The sequence below is a fragment of the Sceloporus occidentalis genome, unplaced genomic scaffold (assembly GCF_023333645.1).
Source record: "Sceloporus occidentalis isolate IW3139 unplaced genomic scaffold, rSceOcc1.0.p SCAF_2, whole genome shotgun sequence".
NCBI lineage: Eukaryota > Metazoa > Chordata > Lepidosauria > Squamata > Phrynosomatidae > Sceloporus > Sceloporus occidentalis.
In genome coordinates, this window is record NW_028316982.1 from 123,378,705 (window position 1) to 123,395,471 (window position 16,767).

General features: G+C 41.3%; 1 protein-coding gene across 9 annotated transcripts in view; it reads left to right on the forward strand.

Moving 5' to 3' along the window:
• GBF1 (golgi brefeldin A resistant guanine nucleotide exchange factor 1) overlaps positions 1-13,673 on the forward strand; it is a 140,692-nt gene extending 127,019 nt beyond the window's left edge. For 6 of the 9 annotated variants that reach the window (XM_089510841.1, XM_089510840.1, XM_089510832.1 and 3 more), the window contains 7 exons: positions 2,530-2,680; positions 7,331-7,461; positions 8,090-8,191; positions 9,021-9,134; positions 9,788-9,965; positions 10,336-10,473; positions 12,299-13,673. In XM_089510841.1, coding sequence (XP_089366967.1) covers positions 2,530-2,680; positions 7,331-7,461; positions 8,090-8,191; positions 9,021-9,134; positions 9,788-9,965; positions 10,336-10,473; positions 12,299-12,585 — 1,101 coding nt within the window. In that variant the 3' untranslated portion in view covers positions 12,586-13,673. The remainder of the gene's footprint in view (positions 1-2,529; positions 2,681-7,330; positions 7,462-8,089; positions 8,192-9,020; positions 9,135-9,787; positions 9,966-10,335; positions 10,474-12,298) is intronic. The other 3 variants (XM_089510833.1, XM_089510839.1, XM_089510838.1) reach the window with 3 other exon arrangements.
• Positions 13,674-16,767: the final 3,094 nt, after the last annotated feature.

The following is a 16,767-nucleotide window of genomic DNA, read 5'->3' on the forward strand; positions in this document are numbered from 1 at the left end:
CCAAAGAAGGACTTCACCACTCTTAGAGGGAGTGTGTTCCACTGTTGAATAGCTTTTACTATCAGGAAGTTCTTCCTAATGTTGAGATGGAATTTCTTTTCCTTTAGCTTGTATCCATTGCTCTGTTTTCTAGTCTCTGGAGCAGCAGAAAACAAACTTGCTCCATCCTCAACATTACATGCCTTGAAATATTTAAATAGGGCTATCATACCACCTCTTAACCATCTCTTTTCCAGGTTAAACATCCCCAGCTCCCTAAGGACTTTATCAAATGGGCAAAAAGACGAGAGCATAGTGGGATGCTCCCATCAGTATCACGCAATAACATGAAGATTATCACACGACGTCGCACACTATTGTTATTATCTCGCAATTATCCCGTGAACAAAGAGGACTTCTAGCACCACCTTTTATTCATGGGATTTCCCTGTGAGTAAAAAGCGGTGCTAGAATTCCTCTTTATTCACACGATAATTGTGGGATAATCGCAGTATTAGCAATAGCAGCTTCAATTATATGCCGCTTCATACTGCCTAAGCAGTCTCTTAAGTGGTTTTTCAACTGTAAGCTAATTGCTTCCAACAAGCTGGGTACTTGTTTTAGCGACCTCAGAAGGATGCAAGCCTGAGTCAAGCTTGAGACCTGGCTGATATTGAACTCGCAACCTTATGGTTGCCTTATGGATCACCCTTAGAGAAGGCTGCTGCAGCAGCAGAGAGCTCACCCCATTCCCAGTCCTCCGTAACCAACAAGCAGCTGGCCAGGGAGGGGGACTCTGAGCCCCAGCCACACCACCAGTCTGTTCAGGACAGGTGATGCCAGAGGCCTCACCAGCCACAGCTATACTATTGGGGCCGGGGGTAAGTACAGTTGGCCCTTCTTATCCACGGATTTTTTATACACAGATTCAAGCATCCACGGTTTGAAAATGTTTTTAAAAAGTATAAATTTCAAATATCAGACCTTGATTTTCCATTTTATATAAGGGACACCATTTTGCTGTGTCATTATATTTAATGGGACTTGAGCATCCACGGATTTTGTTATCCACAGGGGATCTTGGAAACAAACCTCATGGTATAACAAGGGTCACTGTACATCCTCCCCTCTCCCACTCTTCACGACTCCCCAGACCTGGCAAACATTACTAGGGTGATTTTTGCCCAGGAAGCAGCAGCCGACTTAAGAGGTGCCCCCACTATGCTTCCTCAGGCCCCCTTTGGGGTCCCCACTGGCCCCTCCACTAGGGACTGGACTGGTTTTGGTCCTGCATCTGCCACCCCTACATTCCCGAGTGAGGGAACCTCAGGCGGGCTCTCCGAGGCCCTCCTTGCTGTGCCATGGCCTACTGGGGGGAGGGGCTCCGTCCAGGTAAGTACCAATGTTCCTTTCTCTATCACAAGATCTCCATCTCGTCTTTGTTTCTTTAACTCTGTATTCTTTGAGGCTAATTTGTACTGGTAGGAGGAGTCAAGATCTAATCTAAACAGTCTCTTTCAAAATCACATGATCCCTTGCCTTGCTTGGGTGCCATTAATAGTTCACTCATTTCTAGATGTCTTTTTCTCTGCAAACCAGCTTGAGGCTTCCTGGTATGTCCCAAGACACGATTATGTTCAATGAAGAACAAAATGAATGATAAAAACAGACAATGTAATCTCCTTTTAAAAGATGAAGTTGATGGAGGATATATAAAATGAGAGGTTTATATACCATGTGGTTTAAAAAATTCTGGGGCCATTGGATTAGAGCAAGAGTAGAACGAATGTTGGTGCCCATTGACTAGTGGACCCATAGACCATTTGAGGACCCAGAGTTGAGGAGCCAAAATGTCTGGGACTAGTGGTCTCTAGAATTCTTTCAAAAAATAGATAATGCTAGATTTGGGCCTTGGCACTTCTGCTCTTTTAAAAAAATATATATGCTAAGGAACACTTAACTCTTTTTACCTATATCTTAACCAGTAGTATTCAAAGAAATAGCCATGTTAGTCTGGGGCTTGTAGCACCTTTTGTGTTACAAGCATCTTGTAGCATCTTCAAGACTAGCTGAGAGAATGATGTTTGTGACATAAGCTTTTCTATGAAAGCTAATGCCACAGACCTCTTTCAGTCTCTGTGGTGCTACAAGATCTCTTTATATCTTAACTATTAAAGAGGTCCTGTGTTTGCACTTTTGCCATACACATTTGAAATATAGTGATGGAAAAAAAAAGTAGCCCCTTCTCACTTAGATCAGAGTAGGGGTGTGCACAGTGTTTCTGCCGCTGTTAAACTCAAGCCAGCACAGCCAGTTGGGCCACATCCAACAGTGTCCAAAGAGCTGTACTTTAACTATGTACCCTGGGAATAATAGCTTGTGGAAAGATCTTTAAAGTTAGTGCAGGCAGAAGGATGGTCATATTTCTGAAATACACAGGTTTGTTCCTTGTCAGGGTATTTTGCTATGAATCATTATTTACAAGGTTTTGTTTTGTTTAGAGATAACAGATCAATAGGTTATTCTTTGCCTATTTTATTTCAATTGCAGCTGCTAGACCTAATGCATACCCTCCACACCCGAGCTGCGAGCATCTATAACTCTTGGGCAGAAGAGCAGCACCATCTTGAGGCTGCAGGAAAGAAAATTGAAGCAGACTCTCGGACATTATGGACTAATTGCTGGTGCCCTTTGCTGCAAGGTAAAACTGATGCACCCTAGGATCTGATGATGTCGGCCATATAGCAGAAGGAAACATAGGATGACAGATATCAGTCTTCAGAACAATTAAAATTTATTTAGGTCTTCTAAACTTAGTATTAAACCAGCATGTATTAGTTTTCATGTTGGATTATAACTCTGGGAACCAGAGTTCAAATCCCCAGTCCCAACTTGCATGGAAACCCACTGGGTATTGTTGGGTAAGTCGCCTCAGAGGAAGGCAAAGGTAAACCTTCTCCGAACAAATCTTACCAAGAAAACCCCAAGATAGGTTCAGCTAAAGGTCACCATAAGTCAGAAATTACTTGAAGGCATACATAAACAACAACAGTACATCAAAGAGTCAGATACATTTGTGTAAATCTTAATGGAAGTCCTAGCTAAAGTACACCCACTAAAAAGATTAGATTTATCATTCAGTAGTTGATTACAATACCAAGGCTTGTGCAAAAAGATAAAGAAAACTACTACAATGTCCAGTGCAGAGAAAAAGAACACAACAACAAAAAGGGAAGGACAAGAGACCTATTCCACAAAACCTGGGAAATCAAAGGGAAGTTCAAACAAGGACCAGAATGCTCTATGATAAAAAACAACAACCCATAATTCAAGATTAGGATGGAATAAAAAGATGTTGGATACAATACATAGAAGAGTTATATAAAAGAGATGACAAAATGAAGGACACATGGGATTAAGAACCATTTGAACATGAACCCCAAATTCTTAAAAGTGAGGTGGAAGCTGCAAGAAGAGAAATGCCCCCCCCCCAAAAAAAAATCACCAGGAACAGATGATATTCCAATTGAACTGCTGCAGTCCACATTGACAGAGTCAACTCTAATGCTAACCAACATATGTCAACAGATATGGAAAACAAAATGATGGCCAATAGATTGGAAACGATCTATATACATCCCCATCCAGAAAAAAGGAGACACAAAGGACTGCAGCAACTATAGGATTATAGCACTAATCTCCCACACAAGCAAAATTCTACTAAAAATTCTGCAACATAGACTCCAACCATATATGGGGAGAGAAATCCCAAAGGTCCAATCAGGGTTCAGGAAAGGAAGAGGCACTAGGAACCAAACTGCAAACATACAACGGCTAATGAAATGCACAAGGGAATTCTAAAAGAAAATTAGTGTGTGCTTTATACACTATATCAGTGATGGCAAACGTTTTAGAGACCGAGTGCCCAACTGCAACTCAAAACCCACTTATTTATCACAAAGTGCCAAATCCCTCTGGCTTTCTAGTAACAAACTTGGGCGAACGATGTGCTGGGGCGACAGCATGTGTGCCCACAGAAGGGGCCCTGAGTGCCACCTCTGGCACTCATGCCATAGGTTTGCCACCACTGGACTATAGCAAAGCCTTTGACTGCACAGATCATGAAAGGCTATGGAACGTCCTTAAAGATATGGGAATGGCAACATATCTAATAGTCCTGATGAGCATTCTGTACTCAGGACAAGAGGCTACTGCTAGAACAGAACACAGAGAAACAGAATGGTTCCCAATTGGCAAAGGGGTAAGATAAGACTGCATCTTATTGCCCTACCTGTTAAACTTATATGCAGAACATATTGTAAGAAAACCAGGCTTGGACAAAGAAGAAGGAGGAGCGAAAATAGGAGGAAAAAATATCAACAATCTATGATATGTAGCTGAAAACTTCCCAGACCTGGAACAACTTACTAAGAAAGATTAAGGAGGAAAGTGCAAAGGCAGGCCTACTGTTGAACATAAAGAAAACAAAAATAATGACAATGGAGAATCTTGACAACTTCAACCTAGACAATGAAGAAATAGAAGTGGTAAAAGAGTTCTCATACTTGGGGTCAAACATTGATAGAAATGGGGACTGCAGCCAGGAAATCAGAAGAAGATTAAGAATAGGGAGAGCAGCTATGAAAGAACTAGAAAAGATTCTAAAATGCAAAGTTACACAACTCAAAACAAAAGTTAGAATCATACAAGCCATTGCGTTCCCTATTACCATATATGGATGTGAGAGCTGGACAGTGAAAAAAGGAGATAACAAGAAAATAAGTGCATTTGAGATGTGCTGGAGAAGAATGCTGAGAATACTATGGATGACCAAAGAGACAAATAAATGGGTCCTAGAACAGATCAAGCCAGAGATCATCTTGGAAGCCAAGATGATAAAACTGAGGCTGTCGTACTTAGGGCACAACATGAGAAAGGAGGACTCACTGGAAAAAACAATAATGCTAGAAAAGGTGGAGGGAAGTAGAAAGAGAGGAAGGCCACATGCTAGATGGGTGGACTCTATCAAAGAGATCATAGATATGAGTTTACAGGACAGCAAAGCAGTGGAGGACAGGGAGTCTTGGAGATGTCTCATCCACAGGGTCACCATGGGTCAAGATCAACTCGAGGGCAGTTAATAAAGATGATTAAGTCAATTGAACTAAGACTTATGAGGAACAGTTGAAGGGTTGCATATGTTTATCCTAGAAGAGAATTAACTGAGAGGTAATATGATAACCATCCTCAAATATTTTAAGAGATGTCATATAGAAGAAGCTGGTACGCATGTAAAGAATATTCACAAATTCTCTCATTCTCTCAAAGCAAGAGTGAGAATTTAAAAAATTCCAAGCTACCATAATATTTTTGGTTCCTGCAGAAGAGCAAAAAGATTAAGAGTTGTGTTTTTCCAGCAGACATAGTAAAACATGGGGATTTTTATAGGGGTAGAATATTTTGCACAGAACTACTTTTCTTTTGTATAAAAAAGCATTTACAGGGTTTTTTTTTTTTTATTAAAAAAGTCCCAAAATTTCCAACCAACTTTAAGACAGGATATGGAGTTGAGACTACCATGGTCGCCTTAGTCAATTATCTTTGTCTGGGCATTGATAGGGGAAGTGTGACCCTGTTGGTGCTCTTGGACCTCTCGGTGGCCTTCGGTATCATCGACCATTGTATCCTTCTGAAATGCTTGGGAGAGTTGGGAATTGGGGGCATTGCATTGCAGTGGTTCCATTCCTATTTCTCAGGCAGATTCCAGATGATGATGCTGGGAGACAGTTGCTCTTCTAAAAGAGAGAAAAATCTGCTGTTCCTCAGGGGACCATTGTGTCTCCTATGCTATTCAACTTTTACATGAAGTTGCTGGGCGAGATCATCCGGAGACATGGGGCAAGGTGTTATCAGTAAGCTGATGACACCCAGATCTGCTTCTCATGTCTCGGACTGCTGCAGTGACTAAGGAAGGCATCTCTCTGAATGAATGTCTTAAGGCAGTAATGGACTGGATGAGGAAAAATAAACTTAAATTGAATTCTAATAAGATGGAGGTACTTGCTATAGGGCCCCCTAATCTGGGCATGGGGATATGTCAACCATTTCTGGATGGAGGTGTCACACTTCCCTTAAAGGACTGCGTTCGCAGCTTGGGGATGCTCCTGGACTCGTCGCTTCAGTTGTCATCACAGATAGATACAACGGCCAGGAGTGCCTGCTATCAGCTTCGGTTAATATGCTGGTTGCTATCCTACCTGGAGCCGGGGACCTAGAAGCAGTTGTACACGAGCTGGTAACCTCTCGTCTCAATTTCTGCAATGTGCTCTACATGGGGCTACCCTTGTGCCAAGTTCGGAAGCTTCAACTGGTCCAAAATATGGCAGCCAGACTGGTCACTGGTAAATTCAGATTCGACAATATAACACCTATTTTAAAATTCCTCCACCGGCTGCCAGTTAACTTCTGTGCACAGTACAAGGCTTGGGTCCAGTTTACTTGCGGGAACGCCTCTTTCCATACAGTCCACCCTGCACACTCAGGTCCTCTGGGAAGAATTTATTGCAGCCAAAAAAGACCAGGTTGGCTGTGATTTCCCAGAGGACCTTCTCAGCTGCCACTCCCAAAATTTGGAATGACCTGCCGGAGGAGATCTGTCATATCACTTCTCTTGACACTTTTAAAAAGACAGTCAAGACAGATCTCTTCCTAGACTGACCTCCCACTGAAAAGGATTACCCTGTCCATCCCAAATCGTCTCGCTCTTACATTCTATTTTAAAATTATTTTAAACATTTTTCTTTGTCTAAATTGTTTTGATTGTTATGTTGAGATTGGAGGGTTGGTGGATTGGGTAATGTTATTGATTGTTGTACTATGTATTTTAATTTTTATTGTAACCTGCCTTGATCCGTAGGGAGAGGCGGGATATAAATAATAATAATAACAACAACAACAATAATAATAATTAAAATAAAAGAAAGAAAGAAAAAGAGAAAATGCTCAAAAGTTCTCATAATCTTATCCAGCATGGGGAACATGTTTGGAAATAGTGATTCTTATCAAAACAGAATAAGCTAAGATTTACTTCCCTGCAAGCTTTATAAGCATGACTTCTGATGCTGCAAGGGGTAGGACCTAAACTAGTGAATTCAAATTACAAGACAGGAGGTTTTGATTAAACAGGAGGCTCTTCCTGATAATAAGAACTGTAAAATCATGGAGTAGACTGCTTTGGGACAAGGATGGACTGCTTTTTCCTAGAAGGTTTTTGTTAGAGACTAACATAAGGAAAGAGTTGGAGCCATTTTCAACTCTATTATTCCATCGTTTTAACTTTTACTCTGAACAGGTATTGCCTGCTTGTGTTGTGATGCACGGCGACAGGTGCGGATGCAGGCTCTGACTTACCTTCAACGAGCTCTCCTTGTACATGACCTGCAAGCGCTTGATGCTTTGGAGTGGGAATCCTGTTTCAACAAGGTAACTGTTTTATGCCTGATTCAACACAGAAAGCAAGTCGGGAATGGAACCTTTAGTTTGATAGACTCTGCATCTCACAATTCCCTTTCCTCTGATGGAAATTGCCACCTGACAGCAGCCTGATGGAAAGGCTGCTGCCAGGTGGCAATTGAGAAGTAGGTATTGTTCTTTGGGTTCTGACTTGTAGCCATAGGATGAATGTTTTGATATTAACTGCTGGAGTTAGAGGTATCAGGGGGCATACATGTCTAGGGACTGCTGAGGGGAGTGGGAACTGAGTCCCTCCTAGAACTGTAGTGAGCCCCTGCATTAGGTTGTCCTCAGTGGTAACTAATTTATCAAAGGATGTGTTGCGAATAAAGACTAATTCAATATAGTTACCATGAAAAGGATTCTGAGGAGAACTGGCATAGCCTACCAGTTACAGAAACAATTTAAGTAATACAGCTGTATATTTCCTTATTGGCTGTCTTTCTTGTGGCTAATATTTCATTTGCTGATGAGTCAATCTGGTGTCTCATTCATAGCATTTTGACTTGTGAAGAAGTTAGACAAGATAATTTCCTGGTCACTCCCCATGCTTTGGATTTTGTCTACTGTTCTTACTTTTGGTTCTTGGATCAAACAGGTGCTATTTCCCTTGCTGACCAAACTCCTGGAAAACATCAGCCCAGCAGACATTGGTGGGATGGAGGAGACCAGAATGAGAGCTTCAACTCTACTTTCCAAGGTGCATGGCCTCTTTGTATTTCAAAGTGTGAAGTTTTCCAATCAGAAGGCACATCACTTTAAAGATCCCCTGACAGTTATTGGGAAAGGGAAATAAAGATCCAAAGGTCATACTTAGGACAGGTTTATTAATTCACTGGTTCTCTGCTAGTCAAAGTGGGTATTAGTGCACATACCACCGCTAAAGAAGAAAAAACCCATCATCATAGCAATTATGGGATTGGGCTGCCTAACAAGTTTCCTTGTTGGACTAATGCAAATTTCAAACAGGCTCAGCGGAGCATGTTAGCTTAGTATCATTTTCTGTTTAAATGTGTAATATAGTGTATATATATCAGCAGTAAGAGAAGAAGTTGGTTCAGCTGGCCATGGATACTAAAAAAAAAAGCTGAAGGGTTTATTGTAAGTAAAAACAGCTTTACTTCACAATTAAAATGCAATTATGATTTGCCAAAAAAGTATTTTAATGATTTTCCATGCTTCTACAGTAAACTGAAGCCTAATAACACTTCAGATAACCTCTTCTCATTCCAGCTGTTCTGTTTAATTTTAGCAATACGTTACGATTAAGGAAGAGTTTGTCCATTCAAGAACACTAATCTTTGTCATAGTGTTGAAGTCACAGAATTGGTGGGAAATGTCCCATTTCCAAGCTGTGAGCTAATCAAAAAGTACTGATATGGGGCAAGCTGATACTGTCCGGTGTTCCTTACATTTCGAGTGCCAAGGATTTGAGATCCTATGTGGAACCTTGGTCATACCGAACCTGCTAAGGACAGAAATCATTTTTCTTTTTGCTGCAATTCTTACTGAGTTCTCCTCTTTTCTAGGTCTTCTTGCAGCACTTGTCTCCATTACTTTCGCTCCCAACATTCGCTGCTTTGTGGTTGACAATTCTGGATTTCATGGACAAATATATGCATTCTGGATCCAGTGATTTGTTGGTATGTGATTTGTTGCTATTCTGGTTTTCTAGTAGTTCTCTTTGCTTCTTTCTGAGCTTTAAAACACATATGTAAGGGGCTGTACAGACTGGTCAAAAGGGCCACTGTCGAGGTGGAGTGGGAGCATGACGACTGCACGCTGCATGTGCACTGACTCCACTCCCAAAGTGGCATCACTTCGCCCACCTGACCAGATGACAGGCAGCATCACGATATTTCTTCAGCGCAGCATTTAGACACATTGTGCCAAAGAAATGGAGAAGTGGCGACAGCATGGGCGCCCTTTTTCCAAGCCAAAAAGAAGTGGCATTTTGCCATTTCTTTTTGGCCTGGAAAAACCCTGGATCGGGGCCACAGTGTGCAGTTGCCATAGCCTTGATACGATGCTAAAAGGGGCAGCGGCAGGACGCTCCTTGGGGATGGTTTGTTTCACCCCTAAGTCTCCTTTGGCAGAAGCTTCCTTTTATCCTTTTCTGCTTATTTGTAATCTTTTAGGGCATTTCTTCTGTCTGTCCCACCTCTTCACCTTTCCTGGTTACTTGATGAGCCCACTGACCCTCTGAAATAATCCAGAGTGTGAATGCTTAGCCACACAGGTTATAGGCATTCACACTCAGATTTCAGCTCTTCCCCTGAAATGTCTTCCCTTCCAGCCAGAGGCCATTCCTGAATCACTGAAGAATATGCTGCTAGTAATGGACACAGCAGGAATATTTCACAGCTCTGACTCACGGACAGGCTATTCAGATCTCTGGGAGATCACTTGGGAGCGAATAGATTGCTTTTTGCCAAAACTGCGAGATGAGCTTTTCAAACAGACAGTCATCCAAGGTATGTATTCATGTAGGGATCTCCCTTTGTATTATGTATAACCAGTGAATAGCCTTGGTCTTCTAAGAAAGGTATTCAAAGTTAAGTAACCTTCATTATGTGAAGAATGGCCATACCAAGATCCCTGCAGTCAAGAAGGTCTGAGGTTATTGAGCAGGCAAAGACAGAACCTATGTATTGGGCAATTGGGAAGTTCAAGTTGGCCATCACTCTTGCTTTTTTTGACTGAAAGGGGGTCAGAGCTTGAGCACACACAGTCCTAGTAGCTTATTAAATCTGAAATGCAATTGAAATCTGGAAAATGTAGTCTTGGTTTAAGAAAATGCTTTGCATTCAGATATAAGTTTTTCTGCTTAATGCTTTTATTTAGACCCAGTTTCTACTTTACCAGTAGAGATGCATCCTGCAAAACCAATCATATCTGCTCTGCCACATTCTTCTGGAGGTGATGCAAGGTCTACCCCCCTCTCAATACATTCTGAGAAGTCTCCTGAGCTGACAGTGACAGGTAGGTCTCGTGCTTTTTGCTACTTCTGTTGTTGTTACTAGTATTGCTGTTACTATTGTTGTTGTTGTTGCTACTCTTATAACAGCAAAGGGATCTTGTAGCACCTTTCAGATTAAGGTCCAAAACACACTGCAGAAATAGTCCAGTCTGAGACTGCTTTAATTGCCCTGGCTCAGTGCTAAGGAATCCTGAGGATTGTAGTTTATTGTGGCACCAGAGCCTTCTGACAGAGAAAGCTAAATGTCTCACAAAACCACAATTCCCAAGCATTGAGCCAGGGCAGTTAATGTGGTCTCAAACTGGGTTATTGCTGCAGTGTGTGTTGGACCTAACTGAAAGAGAGAAATTGGTAGCATGAGATTTTGTGGACTTGGGCCTATTTCCTTTGAGAAGGTAGGCTCGGGGCTCCGAAAGCTACTAACTTTTCTATTTCATTTAATCTCAAAAGTGCTACAAGATCCCTTTGCATACTGATTTTCCAGATTAACGTAGCTGTGTCTTTGAATTTTAACATCGTGCTTTACAGACGAATGCGAGCAAACAAAAACACATAAATCCCTTCCTTAAGTTACTTATAGCCTAACACTATAGAAAATATGGTAAAGGAAGGGAGGAATTATTTATTTAATTTCTTTGGGAGCTGCCTTTCCAGCATGCAAGCATGGAAATAAAAGACAGGCAAAAAGATTAATGTCAATGATGATCTCCCATTGATATGCCATATATACTCAACTATAAGTTGACCTCAGGTATAAGCCAAGGTCAACTTTGGGGGCCAAAATTGTTGATTTTCATATGACCTATGGATAAGTTGAGGGTCAGACTTAAAGAGGCAGCCCAGCTGGGAAGAGGCTCCAGGGATGTCCATATTGACCCATGTATAAATCAACCCAGGCGTTTTTGGGTCAATTTTTTGACCTACATTTTTTTACTTATATACGAGTATATATGGTACATATCTGTAATATTCTTTGTGCAAGGGTATCTGTTGAAAAAGCTGAATTAAAAAGGTCAGAATATTGAAACAAGTAAATACAGTATCAATCAAAGACAATCAGTTGAAGAGGCTACATATACAAGAGCAGGGCAGCTGGCAAAACCACATCTGACTATTCCTCGCCTAAGATAACCATATGAAATTCATGGGATCATCATAAGTCAGCAGGTGACTTGAAGGCATACACCCATACCCACATGTGTTGGACAAAAACTGTAAAAGATTAAAGGAGTTTACAGGAGACACCAAACTGCAGAGGCCTTGCAACTATGTTTAAGGTATTGAGGCTCATCATGGCACTAATTGTGCCTCCTTGTAGCTTCTTGTAGGGCAAGTGCAAATTACTTTTTCCTCCCATTATCATTGAAATATGAAGACTCTTAAAGCACAATATGTACTTAAGAACCAGGGATGTGGAGTCAGAGTCAGTAGAAATGTACTGACACCAACTCCAGGTTCAAAATAAAAAATAAATGTTATAACAATATATGATAAATACATCATTTAATACTTGTTTTTATACCTGAGAGGCAGGGATTAGTCATGTTGTCTTGGAGGCTGGACAAAAAATAGGGACCCACAGCCCCTTTGGATCTCTCAGGTACTGAGACATAATGTTGTTAGTCACACAAGTTAACACCAGAACAAGGCTAAGAGTGGGATGGGGGAAACTTGGAAATTATTGTAAGCTACTCCCTGCCACTTTGATTGTTTTAACAAAATGTGGGATATAAATAAAAGTTTTATTTATTATTATTAAAGTTATTATTGGCTGAGGCTTAATGTCCTTTATGAAGAAGTGAACAATCTTTTCTCTTTTCTCTCCAGAGTCAGAGAATACCTCGGTGCCTGGTCCCAGCACATCCAGCCTCCCTGGCCAACAGTTTGTCTCTCCAGCAGCAACTGTGAAAGTGAACTCAGCAAAAGATGCACCTCCAGGAATGGCACAGCAGCCCCTTATTCTTCAGCCACTGGCCTCCCCTTTACAGGTTGGAGTGCCACCAATGACTCTGCCTATTATTCTGAACCCAGCCCTCATAGAGGCCACCTCCCCTGTGCCTCTTCTAGCCTCCCAACATCCGACTGACTCCATGACAACTTCTGAAGTCAATTGAGGAGAGGTATAAATGGGACACATGGCTGCAGGAGAGATTATGATAATGGATGCAGGCCTGCTGTGTCTGGTAGAAGCCATGATTGCTGTAGGGAAGGCCCTAGCAGCTCACTTTCCACTGTGGCCCTTCTTCCCAGTGGACATAAAGCCAAAATCACCATCCCAGAACATCTTTTCTAGAACCCCTGATTCTCTCTGAATGGAGGGAATCTCTGCATGGCCAATTCCTCTTCTCTGTAGAGTTGGAGGACAGCATCCAGTCTTTCAGTGCAGCCCTCCTGGTGTCTGTGATCCAAACAAAGGTATGATCTTCCCTGCACTGGAGAGCAAAGGAGCCAGCTTCCTTACTTAACCAGGAGGAGAAGGTCGCAGTATGCCTATGCTTCTTTGCTCTGCTTGGCACTGGTTTTCCTCCAGTCACATTTGGTTCTTGATTATTCAGCGTGTTAGGCTGAGTAGCTTTATGTGTCATGCTGGGCCTTCTGGGAGCATCTGGAAAATATTGCTGCCCAAGACCAGAGGATGGGAGAAAAAATCCATAGAAAGAATACATAGACTGGGGCAAAAACATTTCTCTCTGAAAGTACTGAGTGAGCAGTTCTGTCTTGATCAATTTCTCCACTAGAGGCTCTCCACCTTTCATTTGACCCCTGCTGGATATCCTCCAGGCATTCTGAATTTGTGCTTGCTGTCTTCAAGTGAAACAGTGGGGCTGAGGTGAATATTGCCTACTGAGTGAAAGGCTTCTGGAAGCACACAGCCTTTACTATACATGTTGCAGCTCTGTTGAGTAAGGGCTGCCAAATGTTCCTTTCAGTCCTCAAACAATCTCTCACATTAAGATGATGCCATTGTCCTCCTGCGCCACTGGGCTGTCAGCACAAAACCAGAAAGTAAAATGTGACTCATCTAGTGCTTCCTTTCTTTTATGCATCAGGCTAAATTTTTCCACATTTATTGCAGAATCCCATTCGGAACTGAAGCCAGTGTCTACTATGTGGAACAGCAAGTGACTGTGTGTATATATATATATTCTTTAAGAAGTCAATTGACTTTATACAGTGGAATAAATATGATCTGTAAATGAAATATTTGCCTTCAGCATTATTCTCTACCTACTTTGTACCCTAGGATCACAGATATTTTGGATTAATTTGGGGGGTGGGAACAGGTTCCTTCGCTACATATAGAGCAATTAACCAGTTTGATCTTTTGAAGCAGGTGAGAGCTGGAGTTCAAATAGTTGCTGGAGTTGGGTCAGAACTTAGTTCTTAGAGGACTGGCTGTTTTTTGTTTTGTTTTTAATGTGCAATTTATAGGTAGGAGAACATCCCAAACTGGCACCTTCCACCTGCAGCCTCATCAGTTTAGACAATGCTGAAGCAAAATTACCATTAACATCTGTGATGTTAACTCCTCTTTTCATTTTCCAAAAGGAGATATATTTGGTTATTGCAGAAAAACAGAATTTATTACAGCATGTGCTTTCACAGATTACAGTGCATGTCAGTAGCTGAGTGCCCCCCCCCCCATTGAGTTAATAGTTTACTAAGTGTAGCACACTTCAGTGTCTCATTGTCCTCCCAGGTGGGTTAATTTTGGATTTTTTGAGCTCAAATATCATTGAGGGGCACGTTTCACAAACTGTTTCCACACAGTCCTGAAATCCAAGCTGGAAAAAAACACATTGACATGCACGTCATTGCTGTGATCCTGTTAACCACATATCCACGATACAGCATGTTCAGCATCCACTGACAAGGATGTCACGTACTTGTTGAAGTACACGGATGCTCTCTGCTTCTACAGGGACCTGTGTAGCCTGAAATGTTTTCAATTTGTGCACTTGTGACCCTCCACCCTTTTTTTGAAAAAGGGGAGAAGTGACATCCTTTCTTTTTTTTCATCTTTTACGTTTTGTGTACATTGGATATAATTACACCATATAGGGAATTAGAGAAAAGATGATTAGTGTTTTTTTGCATATTAAGTTAGTTATAACTACTACTGATACAAGCATTGCCTTGGAGGATCAGAGCAAAGTCCATCTGGTACAGCTCTGTTTATCACAACAGCAACTCAAATGCCAGTGAAAGTTCACTAGTAGGGAACAAAATTGACCCTATGTTAAGCGTTCTGTACACTGAGTATTCAGAAATATTTTAATTTTAGAGACTATGGCTAAGAACACCCTTTTTAAAAAAAAGCAATCTATTATTTAGGATATTAATTACACATGAGAGTCCAATAGGATCAGCCTGAGGATGCATCCTCTTTCCAAAACGATCCATCCAAATGCATCCAGAAATCCAACAAACAGCAGGTAAAGGCAACAGCCCCCCCCCCCCCCCCCCCGTTTAGTAGTTGCTGCCTCTCTCAGTATACAGAAGGTCTGATGCTCTTAACAGAGGGACTCCATTCAGTAAACATAGCTAATAATTGCTGTTAGATTAATTGCCTTAATTTGTCCAGCCTCCTTTTAAAATCATCTATGCTAGGAACTGTCATGTCAGTATATGGCAGTGAAGTTCCTCGGTTATGTAGTGTATGAAGTAGTCTTGTTTATTCAGCATCCAATCATTTTCTCACTATTAGAGAATGATGTGAACATATGAGAGTTGTTGTGGTGTCATTATTAAAAAACATGGGTGAGCCAGCACATGCCTTAAGAAATTTTAGACAAGCCAGTGTTTCTTAGTTTCAGTCTTCTTCTGCAGTTTGGGGATAGCCATATTCATTTACCTTAGACTGTAAGGCTTAAAGGATGGCAGCAAGGATTACTGAGAACATAATGAACCTGGAAATCACTGTGCAATTGCTAAATATTATGTCCTCTCTGTATTGAATGCACTTATCACAATTTCATTGGGAACTCATGTTCTAGAAGGGTGAGGGGTAAAATATCCTGCCATGTATAATTTTGTGGATTTCCATCTCTCCCACATCAGTAATCCCAAATTTTCAAAAAGGAAAAGACATAGCCTTTCTTTGTAGAAATGGTACTCTATGGCCTTCATGATTTTAATTATCCTCTTCCATGCATTTTTCAGCTCTGTCATCATTGGTTTTTGAAATAGACTAGACGATATTCCAATTGTGGCAGAATTACAGGAGAAGGAGAATTAACAAAAAGATTCAGACTTTCAAAGTGGAGCTTGTACATAAAATCTGATTGTTTGATACAATCCTAATATAGAAACCAAGGCCTTAAAATTCATTGGACTATGACTCTGGAGACCAGGGTTCAAAGTCATTTCCAACTTATGGCGACCCTAAGGCAACCCCATCACAGGGTTTTATTGACAAGTTCCTTCAGAGGGGGTTTGCCTTTGAGGCTGAGAGAGTGTGACTTGAGTTGCTCAAGGTCACCCAGTGGGTTTTCATGGCTGAGTTGGGATCAAAATTCAAAATGACCTTAATAGATGAGAAAGCTGGGCCAAAACTAACAAAATGAATTTCAATGTAAAGTCGAAGGCTTTCATGGCTGGCATCCATAGTTTTTTGTGGGTTTTTCAGGCTATGTGGCCATGTTCTAGCAGAGTTTCTTTCTGATGTTTTGCCAGCATCTGTGGCTGGCATCTTCAGAGAAATGAATTTCAACACACAGAAATGTAAGGTACTACACATAGGCATAAAAAAATTAAATGCACAGATATAGGATGGAGGACACCTGGCTTGACAACAGTGCAACTACAAGGGATTTAGGAGTCCTAGCAGATCACAAATTGAATATGAGTCAGCAGTGTGATGCAGCAGCTAAAAAAGCCAATGAGATTCTAGGCTGCATCAATAGGGAAATAATATTACCACTCTATTCTACTTTGGTCAGGCCTTCCTGGAGTACTGTGTTCAGTTCCGGGCACCACAATTCAAAAAGGATGATGGCAAGCTGGAGCATGTCAGAGGAGGGCAACCAAAATGTTGAAAATTCTGGAAACCACACCCTATTCTGGAAACCTTGTGGAGAGACTTAGTGAGCAGGGATGCTTAGCTGGAGAATAGAACCTAAGAGGTGATGTGATGGCCCTGTTTAAATATTTCAAGATGTGTCATGTTGAGAATGGAGCAAGCTTGTTTTCTGCTGCTCCAGAGACTAGGACTCAGAGCAGTGGATTCAATTTACAGGAAAAGATATTCCACCTAAACATTAGGAGGAACTTTTTGACAGTTAAAGTTGTTTGAC